This window comes from Oryctolagus cuniculus, chromosome 15 (assembly GCF_964237555.1).
Source record: "Oryctolagus cuniculus chromosome 15, mOryCun1.1, whole genome shotgun sequence".
In the NCBI taxonomy this organism is placed as follows: Eukaryota; Metazoa; Chordata; class Mammalia; order Lagomorpha; family Leporidae; genus Oryctolagus; species Oryctolagus cuniculus.
The window spans coordinates 50,925,858-50,938,247 of NC_091446.1; the positions used below are offsets into that span (position 1 = coordinate 50,925,858).

Consider the following 12,390-nt stretch of genomic DNA (forward strand, 5'->3'; position numbering starts at 1 on the left):
CCATAGTTTTCACCAACTTTCTCGATCTCCTCTGAATATGTTCATTTCTTCACTAATTCTATCTGTTCAGTCCAGAAGAAACTTACACCCTTGGAGTTCTGACCCTGGGAGTTTCTTCTTTTATCTTCACCCTGAGGAAAGCCTTTGCCTCAACTGCGAGTTAGAGCTCTTGCTTTGCATATTCTATGTTTTCTCTTCATGTTGACTTAATCTCATTTTGGTGGTACACAATCTTCAGTAGCTACCTTAGGGTGTAAGGAAAATGAATTTCTTTGCGGTATCTCACACCTGAGAATGAGTTTTAGCTTCATGCTTGGTTGATAGTTTTGCTGGGTGTAATTGTCTACATTGGCAATTATTTTTATCAGGCATCATTCATTTGCCTTCTGGCTTCTGGTGCTGCATCCACTTGATGGAAGTCCTATGTTTTCCTTATGCCTGTGCTCACAGATCTCAGCTGTATTGGGGAAAGTTATAGGACACATGGGTCATCCCATTATAAATGTATGGTTGTTAACACCAGCTGGACTCTCAACAGGGCCAATTCATCCTTTTACTGATACAAAAGTCTATTTTTAAACTTCTCACAAAACATAACAAAACTTCTCTACTCCACTCAAGCCTCTGTGAGTTTGCCTTCCTTCACAGTCTAAGCAGAAAACCTTGAATTTCACTTTTTTGGGAAAAAAAGGCATCAGATGGGAATTCTCTTCTGTTCTAGAAATGAAACCAAATTAGCCCACGTTTGTACCCATCTTATTCACCTTCTAATGAACTGTTTTCCTTTCCTTGTGTCTTGGGATCTAGTCTGTTCATTCTCTCAAAGCCATTTAACATTGTTCCAATTTCTGTCAACTGGATCTTTTTTTTTTAAAGGATTTATTTATTTTATTTGAAAGGCAGAGTTACAGAGAGGCAGAGGCAGAGAGAGAGAGAAAGGTCTTCCATCCACTCGTTCACTCCCCAAATGGCTGCAACAGCTGGTGCTGGGCCAATCTGATCTGAAGCCAGGAGCCAGGAGCTTCTTCCTGGTTTACCATGCACGTGCAGGGCCCCAAGGACTTCTGTCATTTTCTACTGCTTTCCCAGGCCATAGCAGAGAGCTGGATCAGAAGTGGAGCAGCCGCGACTTGAACCGGTGCCCATATGGGATGCTGGCACTGCAGGCAGCGGCTTTACCCACTATGCCACAGTGCTGGCCCCACTTTGAAAATACTATAACAGAACTTGTGCGAAGCATGATAAATACTGGCATGGGAAAAACGTACAAATATTGCAGGTATATTCCCACTCCTATTTTATCTGAATCACATCTAAAATTAACAAAAGAAGAAAACAAAAATATGGAAATGGCAAAAGACAACTATCACCGGAGTAGACTACAAGAAGTAAAGACACTTGACAAAACAACTATTTTATTTCATTAAATATTTATTTATTTAATTATTTGAAAGGCAGAGTTACAGAGAGACAGGGGAAGAGAGAGGGAGGGAGAGAGAGAGAAAGGTCTTCCATCCACTGGTTCACTCCCCAAATGGCTGCAACAGCTGGAGCTGCACCATTCTGAAGCCAGGAGCCAGGAGCTTCTTCTGGGTCTCCCATGTGGGTGCAGGGGCCTAAGGACTTGGGTCATCTTCTACTGCTTTCCCAGGCCACAGCGGGGAGCTGGATTGGAAGTGGAGCAGCTGGGACCTGAATTGGCACCCATGTGGGATGCCGGCAGTGTAAGCAGCAGTTTTACAAGCTATGCCACAATGCCAGTCCCTCAACTGGATCTTTTCTGCTCATTTTAATTTTAATGTTTATTTACTGATTTGAATTTTATTTGAAAGAGAGGGAGAGAAAGAGAGGGTAAGAGAGAGTGAGAGTGAGAGAGAGAAAGACAGAGATCTTCCATCTCTTAGTTCATTCCCCAAACGCCTACAGCAGCCAGAGCCGGGTCAGACTGAAGCTAGGTGGCCAGAACTCACTCTGGGTCACTGATGTGGGTGACAGGGACCCAAGAGCTTGAACCATCATCTGTTGCCTTTCAGGGCTTTTATTAGCGGAAAGCTGGATTGGAAGCAGAGGAGCCGGGACTCAAACCAGACACTCTGAAATAGGATATGGGTGCCCCAAGAAGCATCTCTCTCTCTCTCTCTCTCTCTCTCTCTCTCTCTCTCTCTCTCTCTTTTAACAGGCAGAGTGGACAGTGAGAGAGAGAGAAAGGTCTTCCTTTTTGCTGTTGGTTCATCCTCCAATGGCCGCTGCGGCTGGTGTGCTGCAGCCAGCACACTGCGCTGATCAGAAGGCAGGAGCCAGGTGCTTCTCCTGGCCTCTCACGTGGGTGCAGGGCCCAAGCACTTGGGCCATCCTCCACTGCCCTTCCAGGCCATAGCAGAGAGCTGGACAGGAAGAGGGGCAATCGGGACAGAATCCGGCACCCTGACCGGGACTAGAACCCGGTGTGCCGGCGCCTCTAGGCGGAGGATTAGCCTATTGAGCTACGGTGCCGGCCCCAAGAAGCATCTTAACCACTGCACCCCTCCAGTCATTTAAAAATATTCTCAAACCTTGAAAACAATGAAATCCATCATATAACACAGCAGTGAACCAACCAACCAGTGAACGACAGCCAGCTCCCCACTCCTGCCTTTATCCTTCAGCTATTGCTCTCTCTTCCTTTCCTCATCAGCCAAATTCCTTTCGAAGAGTTATCTTTGCACATTTTATTAGCTATAGTCACTCCTGAATCACTCAATTCTGGCATTCTTGCTAAAGTCTTAGTGACTTCCTTATTCTATACAGATGATCATAGATTTCTTTTTGAAAGGGTCTTTTTTCTAGGCTTGCGTGAAAAATCCTTACTTGTTTTGTTTTGACATTCCTCTTTTACTGCTGCTTCTATCTTGTTTCATATTACACTGTCCTCTTCTCAACCACTAAATGTTGGGATTTTTGAAAGGCCTTCTTTTGCTTCTCTTTTCTTCTTTCTTCTCTTTTCCTAGAAAAAGAGATTCATGCATATGGCTAGAGTTATCAGCTATAAGCAAATAAATAGCACATTTTTATCTTCAGCTAAGATCTCTTTACTGAACCCCAGACCCACATATCCAATTGCATACTTAACAAAGGCGATGAATACTCAACATGGCCAGTTGGACTTCATGATCTCTCCTGCAATGGTCCCTTATTTCAGTTAAGGGCACCTCTCTTCTCAATTGTGCTTACCAGAACCCTAGAGAAAATCTCAACATTCTCTTTTCTATCTCCCCATATTCAATCCACTACCAATCCAGTTGTTGCTACTCACCATTGAAATATTTCTGAAATCCTCTCACCTCCCTCCATCTTCAGTAAATAGGTAAGTTTCCAACATTTCCTACCTAAATTTCCTCTGTAGTCTCTTCATTCATCTGACTACTATTCTTGTCCCTCAATCTAATCTCTACACTACATCTACAGTCATTTTTTTTAAAAAAATGCAAATCTATGTCCATCATCTTTTACTTAAAACCTCTCTGTGGCTTCTTTTAGGTCTAAGAATGGAGACTAAATCTCCTTAATTTGTGCTTACATAGTCTACCTCTTACATCTCCTGTTTTGGTTAATGTCTGATTTCTCGTGTTCTTGTAACAGCAACGCTGGCCTTCTTTCAGGTTCTTCAGTGGGGGGATGTGTGCTGCCTCCTGCTGTCGTAGGTCTTTGCTTGTACTAACGCCATCGAGAGCCAAAGCAGCTTATTGGCTAAGCGCAAAATACCTGAAGTCTAATTTTCAAGGGAGATTTGCTTGGTTTCAAATTCTGATTCTACAAGTTGTTGGACAATATTTGTTTTCCCTTTTCCAACTATAGAATGAAGAAGGCTGCACGTTTGGTGCAGCAGTTTAGACATAGCTTGTGATGCCTGCTTTGAGTCCTGGTTCCTCTGCTTCTGATCTAACTTCCTGCTAATGCACATCCTGGGAGGAGCAGATGATGAGTCAAATAGTTGGGTCCCTGCCACCCACATGGGAGACCTGGACTGAGTTTTCGGTTCCTGACTGGCCTACCTTAGCCCTGGCTCCTGCAGGCATATGGAGAGAGATCCAGTGGATGGAAGTGCTTATCCTCCCTGCCTTTCAAATAAAATAAAAATAAATAAATAAATAAATGGATAATTGTAGTATCTATCTTCAGAGATGTTATTGTGATCAATGATCATTTGCAGGAATGGCTCTTCTTTCCCTTTCTTGCCTCATTTCTTCTCAAACTTGTGTTATGCGTTCCAGAGTCACTTTTTTTTTAAAAAATTATTTATTTATTTATTTGAGAGGTAGAGTTATAGAGAGTGAGAGGGAGAGACAGAGAGAAAGGTCTTCTGTCTGTTGGTTCACTCACCAGATGGCTGCAATGGCTGGAGCTGCGCTGATCCAAAGCCAAGAGCCAGGAGCTTCTTCCAGGTCTCCCATGTGGGTGCAGGGGCCTAAGGACTTGGGCCATCTTCTACTGCTTTCCCAGGCTGCAGCAGAGAGCTGGATTGGAAGAGGAGCAGTTGGGACTAGAACCGGTGCCCATATGGGATGCCAGCACTGCAGGCAGAGGATTAACCCACTGCGCCACAGCCCCTAGAATCACTTTTTAAAAGAAAGACACCTACACTGATTTCCCCTAGAGAACCCAGTGACTACATTGTATGTTTGCTTGTCTCTTAACTAATACCTATTTATAAGGCTTACTAAGGCACAATTGTATATTTGTGTAATGTATTTATTTTTGGTCAGTTTCCTGTCTTTCTCACTAGATAGTTGGCTCCAGGAGCACAGGCATCGTGTCCATCTTTGCTCACTGTTCTTTGGGCCTAACAAGGTCCTGATACATAATAGGGTCCACGAAATACTTGGTTATAGAGAAAGAGGATGAGCAGCCCTGATGCAAGTCAGTGGGGGATGTTCCTAGAATAAGTCCTCTTGGGGAACATGGGGCCCTGCTCACTAATTCTAACCATCATAGTAACAGTTCCCAAGTTCAGAGGAGGAACCTTGGTGATGAATCAGAGCAGCGAAATTACCCCTCTGCCCTCAGTGCTCCAGGACGCGCGATAAGCAGGAGGGCTCTCTACCAACAGATAAGGGCTTTGTAGAAATCCAGTATCAGACGCGCTGACTTAGGTTCGATTCCCGGTTCCATCTGCTGCTGCTGTGGGATCCCAGTCAAGTCACTTAATTTCCCACCGCCTCGGTTTCTTCCTCTGTTGTGAAGAACCCACAGTACTAAGCACAGAATCAGTTCTTGTCAACGAGGCAGCGGAACCTGTGAACATGTCGAATTGCTTCCAGCATGTTGCATGATTACCTACTGGCCGCGCAACCGATATGGCTTGCACTGCACGAAGGCCAGTGGAACAGTGACAAACTGCGGGCCCCATTCGCCTTCCCACAGAGAGCAAAAAAACACCTTGTCCTTTTGTCCATTCAACAAGAGGGTATGAATCCAGGAACTGCGAAAGTAGAGGTCCAATGTGTCTCCTCTTTCTCAGGGCTCCACGTCCAGGGTTGAGAGAGGCAGAGGGTGAGCTGGCCCAGCAGCGAGGGGCAGGGGTCCCTGACACCACCTATTCTGGGCAGAGCAGAGCCCTCAGAGCCTGACCAGCCTGAGTCCTGCTCAGACGCCAGCTGCACCCAGCTGATCACCACGGCAGCCCCTGAGCCTTTGCTCTCGTCTTTCTTTTTTTCCCGCTCGCTTTTTAAATCTGCGAGGTTCATTCTTTGAGAATCACAGAGAGAATGACTCTTTTCGAGCACCATTCAAAGAAAAAAAATCCCCTTCCCTTAGAATTAAATAGGACTCTTGTCCCTCCAGCGAGCGCAGCGGGCCACTTGGCCCAGGGAGGAGGCCTCCGGGTCGGGACACCGGCGCAGGAGAGGACAGCGGGAGCCATGTGCGTGGTGCTGTCTGTCCACCGTGGAGTTGCTTTCTTCTGCAAGCCCCTTTTCTCCCTCCCCCTGTTCGCGCTCGTGGGACCAGCGGGGTCTGTGAGTCTTAGGGGGAGTGTGTGTGAGCTCATGGAAGAGGGGTTGTGTGAGCATCTCCGGAGCCCTTGTACTTGAACTTGGCCGGTGTCTGCGTTTGGAGGCCCGCAAAGGTGCGGGGGCCACCGGGTGTCCGCGTAGGGGCCGAGGGGGCCGTGTGTACGTGGTGTGTGCGCGCGAGTGTGTGAGCGCCAGGGGCCGCCCGCCCGCGCGTCCGCCCGCCGCGGCTCCCCGTGGGCCGCCCCGGCCAATGAGCGCGCGGCTGCAGGGGCGGCGGGCGGGGAGGGGGCGCCGGAGCCCTGCGGATGGAGGCCGGGGCGGCGCGGCGCGCTCACTGCGCGCGGGCGTTGCTGGCGGGGGGCGGTGCAGCCACTGGCCCAGGACCCGGGCCGCGACCCGGGGCGGCGGGCGGCGTGGGCGGCGCCCGTGGCTGGGATGCGCCGGGGCCTCCGTGGCGGCGGCGGTCGCGGCGGCTGCGGGAGGACGAGGTAGCGCCGCGGCGCGCGGAGCCAGTCGAGCCCGGCGGGCCAGCGGAGGCGGCGGCGAAAGCAGCTCATCGTCGTCGTCGGCGGCGGCGGCAGCAGCGGCGGCAGCAGCAGCGGCAGCAGCAGCCGGAGTCCGAGCGCCGCGCGCCCACCATGGCCGCCCAGGGCGAGCCCGGCTACCTGGCGGCGCAGTCGGACCCGGGCTCCAACAGTGAGCGCAGCACCGATTCGCCCATGCCCGGCTCCGAGGACGACCTGGTCGCCGGCGCGCCCCTGCACAGCCCCGAGTGGAGCGAGGAGCGCTTCCGCGTGGACAGGAAGAAACTTGAGGCCATGTTACAAGGTAGGCATCCCCCGCACCCTCGGGCTCCGGCTCCTTCCCGGACCTCCCCGCACGCAGGAACGGAGACCTCGCGGGGCTCCCCACCCTTCCACGCCGCTCGGGTCTCCAGGGGCCGGAGGCTCCTGTGCTGACTTGGCCGGCTTCAGAAAAGCCGCAGGCCGAGTTGGTACCGGTGCGCCCAAGTTGCCTTGTACTCTGGAGATGCCCGCTTGGTCGGGACACCCGGGCAGTGCCTTCCGCACACCCCGGACCGCCCGGAGTCCGCGAGCCTCTCCCCGCTCCCTGGCAGCCCGGGATCCTCGCCTGTGCGTGCCTGTCTGCTTCGCTCTCTCCCTTGTCAGTCCCCGCTTCCTCCAGCTGAGGGGCCTTGTCTCGCCAGTGGGAAACGCTCTGCAGATGTCAAGGCTGCAGACGCGAGCTCCCGCCCCCACCCCCGCCGGAGCCGAAGGGGCCCGAGCGCCGGCAGAGTCGGGGCAGTGCGTGTTCCTCCTCCGACAGGCTTATAAAACACGGCTGGAGTTCCATTCAGTTCTGAAAAATCTGCCTGTGCTCTGGGTGTCTGAGTCTGTCTTTCACAATTTGGGATTTCCCCCTCCTTAACTCTTTAGTTTCTCTGGGACTTTCCCAGGCAGGAAAACTTGAACCGTACTGGACACACAGTCTCATTTGTAATGCGAGGATTGGAGCGAACACCGATGCGTCCAAGGTCGTTTTGACCTTCCTTAAAAATCTTAATTAGTAGTAAGCGAGGCTACCAGGGTGGCTCATGTCCCACGTCCAAGGGCGGGAGAAGAGGTAGTATGCGTGGGTGTCATTCTTGAGATGGGTGTAGAGGACCCCGCGAGAGTGTTACTAGGGCCGGCGCTGCCGATTCATTCAGTAGTTTAGGGCCCTTTTATCTCGGCAGGATTGGAACATCCCCAACTTTCTTTTGTGGCTTCCTGCGTAACATAACGTTGACTTTATCAGTCAATGTATCGCAGTATGGGGGCGATTTAGACCTCAGTGGAAATGCAGTGGCTTTTTAGAACTATTAAGCGGGTTATTTTAAGAGAGAACAACATGTTTTCCAAAACAATAACTTGGTGGAAACAACTAGCAAGAGTGTTTGGCAGGCGTTTTTGGATGTATTACAGTGTTGTCTCTCCCTTGTTGCTTGTTTTTATTGATCAGCATGCCTGATACTTGTCCTTCCTCTGCCCCCCCCCCCCCCAATTATTTAACTTGTTAGGACAGCAACTTCTGTGATAAATTGTTCAAATAAGAATGCAGTGGTGCTGATTGGGATATTCAAACCCCAGTTGCATGTCAGCAACTCATTGTAGCTTTTTCATTTGCTCTGTGGTTTTTTTTTAATTGTAAATAAATTGTAAATTTTTAATTGTAAAATAACATGTTAAATTGATGCTAGAAAAATATTTCGAGATTGTTTGGATTGAGCTGATAAGGGCTCATATTTTGGTTTTTAGCAAGTTTTCGATTTGTTTTCTACTAGTGAGGTGAAAGATTTCTTGTAAGATTTTTTTTTTTTGTAATAAGACTCCTCATTCTTACCTATTTTACCTGTGCACAAAGAAGAAATGACAGTGATAGTAGCTTCTGGGAAGCCCACGTATATAATCTGAGGTTTAGAAGTGGAATTCCTTTTTGAATCACTCCGTTTGCATTTTGAATAAAGTGAAATATGGGGAGTCATTTTTTTTTTTTTAACTTGAAGGCTGTGCCCTAGGTAGATAGGATATTCTGACATGAGATGGTTTAACGTTGTTTTGCAGCGATAAAATTTCTTCAACAGGTTAACAGAGTTAACATTTCTTCAGTAACAGATAGCTAGATATTCATGGGGCTGGCATTGTGGTGCAGTGGGTAAACCCCTGCTGGGAACACTGGTTTCTCATATTGGAGTGCGGGTTCAGTTTGTGTCCAGGCTCCTCTGCTTCCGATCCAGCTCCCCAGGAAGTCACCTGGGATGGCAGCGGATGTTGGATGATGGTCAAAGTGCTGAGATTCTTGACACCTGTGTAGGAGACCCAGTTGGAGTTCTTGGCTCTGTCCGGCGTTTGAGGAGTGAACCAGCAGACGGAAGATCTTTCTCTGTATCTCACTGAGCTTTTCAAATAAATAAATCTTTAAAAATATTAATGACTGAGCATACTACACTGATTAACTTTACAGAATCACCAATAAGTGAATGATCCTTTCTGAGAAAGTAAAGTTGAAACACATTTGACAATAGAACCCGGTGCACAGTGTTCCAGACATTTTATGTGCTTCCCACTGTTGAGTGGTGGAGAGCCACCATAACTGAGGGAATGAGACTAAGTATGTAGGAGGTATTTATAGCAGGTGTGAATTCCTCAGACCTGGGTTCAAATCCCTAGAGGACCTTGGGAAATCTGGGCGTTTCTCTGGCCTCTGTTTGCCCATCTGTAAAATGAGGCTGATGTTAGGGTTTGTGAGGATTGAAAAAGATAATGGCTGAAAGTTAAACCTTGCGTTTTGTGTTGATAAGTGATAAAAGCTTCATAAATATCAGTTGCATTTATTATTAATAATAAATATTACATCACAGGTGTCAACAATTTCCAGTGCTGGCCACAATTTATGACATATAGTATATATTCAGTAAATAGTTCGGGAATATAAATTTTGCAGTCCCATAATTGTATAAGTAAAATAGATAGAAACTGATGTAGGAAGTCTGGCAAGTCAGCAAGCGTTCTGGTAGTGCCACATATTCTTGGGTAGAAAACTTTTTATTTGAAAAATGAGGAGTAGAGTCTGTGTTTGCCTTGCTGAAATGATGATATTATGAATTTGGATTTGCCATTTTTCTCTTTACTGTACCCTTAAAGTATGTGCTGTTTTCTAATTTAAGTCATCTTAAAATAAGTACAACTGTAAGGCCTTTAAATCTTCACGGTGTAAATTGATGATTACTGTGCTTGGAATTTGTTTTCAGAGAGACTGTCCTGGGGGCAGGTTAATCTTTAATGGGTTGTATTTTTATTACTAGAGAAATTCTTCTACGCAGTGGACCAAAAATTCAGTGAGATTAAAATGTGGGCAGTAGGGTAGTAGTCAAAGGAATGAAATACCATTCTTGGATGATCATTGAATCTTAAAAGAATCGGTACACATAAAAACCACCAGGCTGGAAATGTGGGGAAAAGTCACTCATTTTATTGGTGTTTTTTTCCCATCTAATTGCTACTTTGGAATAGCTGTGCAGCATATTTGACATTTTTGTTAGACTCCAAATGAAGTTTGTCAATGTTGTTAGTCAATGTTTTTATAAATGAGACTTTACATAGAGTTTAGGTTTTTGATGAGTGGAACAGCCTTTTTGATGGGTGGATACCATGGACAGCATTTTTAATTATAAAGAAAAAAATTTAATTTCTTTAATATAAATTTTTAAAATTTAGGTTTCATGTTCATATAAGGTAATAGTGGTGATTCAGTAAAATGAATTAAATGTGAGTTATGATATGAAAAGAGGGAAGAGAGTTTATAGAGGTAAGCCTAGGGGACAGTAGGAAATCTTGGTGTTTGCCGAGTCCTGAGAGGCAAATGCAGGTTTCCTGTATTAATTCCTTTCTTTTTACATTGGAAAACATTTATGTGTACCACAAAATAGAAAAACTCCCCCATGAAATTTAGAAGGATAGGCATTTCCAGGGTTCTGAATCCCTGTGTTCAGTAGGTTAATAGAGAGTATTAACAATGAAGGAAATGGCCCATTTTCATGAACAGACATTGGCGTGTGGTGCACTTTTAAGATACTGCCACTAGTGATGGTAAAAACCATGTTGTATTTTTGCAATGGTAGGCAGAACTGCGTTCCTGAGTAGCACAGGTAGCCACTGAAACAGAGATCCTCATATCATTGATTGAAAGTATGGGGAGCAGTTATAGTGATGTTATCTGTTGAATTCAGCAGATTTCAGTGAAGATTGTCAGATGATTTGGTGAACAGATAGTAATCTTAGTGTTGTGGGAGCAGGAAAGAATAGGAAGTGGAACTGAGTGAAGATGGGGGAGTACTGGAAGCAGAGATGAAGAGCGAACCTTAAGTGAGTAGAGTTTTCTAGCCATGGTTAATTCAAGGCTAAGAACCAAGAACAAATCAAGTAGTTTAGGGAACTTAGTGGGTGGGGACACGGGGCTGTGGGCCAGACCTGAATTTGAATGTTGGTGTTACCTTTGAACAGGGAGCTTGGGAAATTCATCACCTGTCACCCTGTTTCTACAAGGGGAATTCACAGTAGTGCTTCCATTCTGAGTTGGTTGCGACAAGAGAGAAAAAAGATCTAGGCAAGAGCAACACGTGCTGGCCACACAAGAAGTGCTGAATATATGACTAACAATATTCATTGTGAACCTTAATGTATAAAGGGCACATTCTTAGGTTGGAAATGAACATCCAGTATATTGGAAAGTGAATTCAGTGGTCTTGTGATTACTGAGCATTCACAGCTATCTAAATATTATGGTTGGGCTTCTGGTGGCCTGCAGTACGCAGAGTATATCGGCCCTTGTGAAGGTAGGTGAGTACACGCTGAGTAACACGCTGGGAGACAAGTGTGGGCTTTTAGATTTTATTTGGGATGAGAGGGCTTTTCACTCTGTTTAGCTGTAATTGTATTTTTCATTCCTTGGTCCTGAGCTGTTCACTTCTGATATTTTTACCAAACACTAGCAGCAGAGTTGGTGCATCCCTTTTCTAATTATAAGGTGCTCTGAACTTGAGTCATTCATTGGTGTCTAGAAAGAGGCTTTTTCAAAATAAAATGCTGTGCTGAAGCCTTTGGTCACGTGTAAAACGTGGATAACAACAGTGCTTCCTTACGGGGATGCTGTGAGCCCTGAACGAGGGGATGCGTGTGAAATACTTAGCCCAGGGCCAGGCAGGTGGTGCTCAGGAGCACTGTTGCAGCAGCAGCAGCGGCAGCACCGCCCATGTGGTGGTTGAAGATTTCAGATGCTAGAAAGCAGAGCTGGGCGTATCTCCTAGAGGGTAGAAACCAGTTAAGACCCCACATGGGAGTGCCAGGCTTTGCTGCCTGGCTCTGGCTCCCTACTCCAGTTTCCTGCTGATGCAGATCCTGGGAGGCAGTGGCGATGGCTCAGGCAATTGGCTTCCTGCCACTCATGGCTCATTTCCTTCTGCCCAGCTGCGGCCTGTCCCAGGCCATGGCAGGCACTGGGGGAGTGAAGCAGCAGATGGAGTACTCTCTCTGGCTGTCTCAGTCCCCCAAATAAATAAAAGGTAAAAGCAAAAACACTTGAAAGCAAATGCTTTCTAGGACTTTTAATTTTTATTTATTTATTTATGTTTTATTAAAAAATCTGCTGATTCACTCCCCAAATGGCTGCAATGGCTGGACTGGGCCAGGCTGAAGCCAGGATCTCGGAACTCCATCCATGCCTCCATGTGGGTGGCAGGGACCCAATCACTTGGACCATCTGCTGCTGCTTTCCCAGGCACATTCGTAGGGAAGTGGATTGGAAGCAGAGCAGCTGGGACTTGAAATGGGTGGCAGTGTCTTAACCTGCTGTATCACAATGC

At 46.9% G+C, this 12,390-nt stretch overlaps 1 protein-coding gene and 1 long non-coding RNA gene across 3 annotated transcripts in view; one reads left to right on the forward strand and one right to left on the reverse strand.

Moving 5' to 3' along the window:
* Window positions 1-1,413: 1,413 nt before the first annotated feature.
* Window positions 1,414-4,585, reverse strand: LOC127484209 (uncharacterized). Its single transcript, XR_011382391.1, has 2 exons — window positions 4,360-4,585; window positions 1,414-2,983 (listed from the first exon to the last, which is right to left on the reverse strand). It is a non-coding gene; the product is annotated as an uncharacterized lncRNA (long non-coding RNA).
* A 1,685-nt stretch (window positions 4,586-6,270) lies between these two features.
* BICC1 (BicC family RNA binding protein 1) overlaps window positions 6,271-12,390 on the forward strand; it is a 339,573-nt gene continuing 333,453 nt past the window's right edge. For both annotated transcript variants that reach the window (XM_070057685.1, XM_051823885.2), the window contains exon 1: window positions 6,271-6,818. In XM_070057685.1, coding sequence (XP_069913786.1) covers window positions 6,296-6,818 — 523 coding nt within the window. In that variant the 5' untranslated portion in view covers window positions 6,271-6,295. The remainder of the gene's footprint in view (window positions 6,819-12,390) is intronic.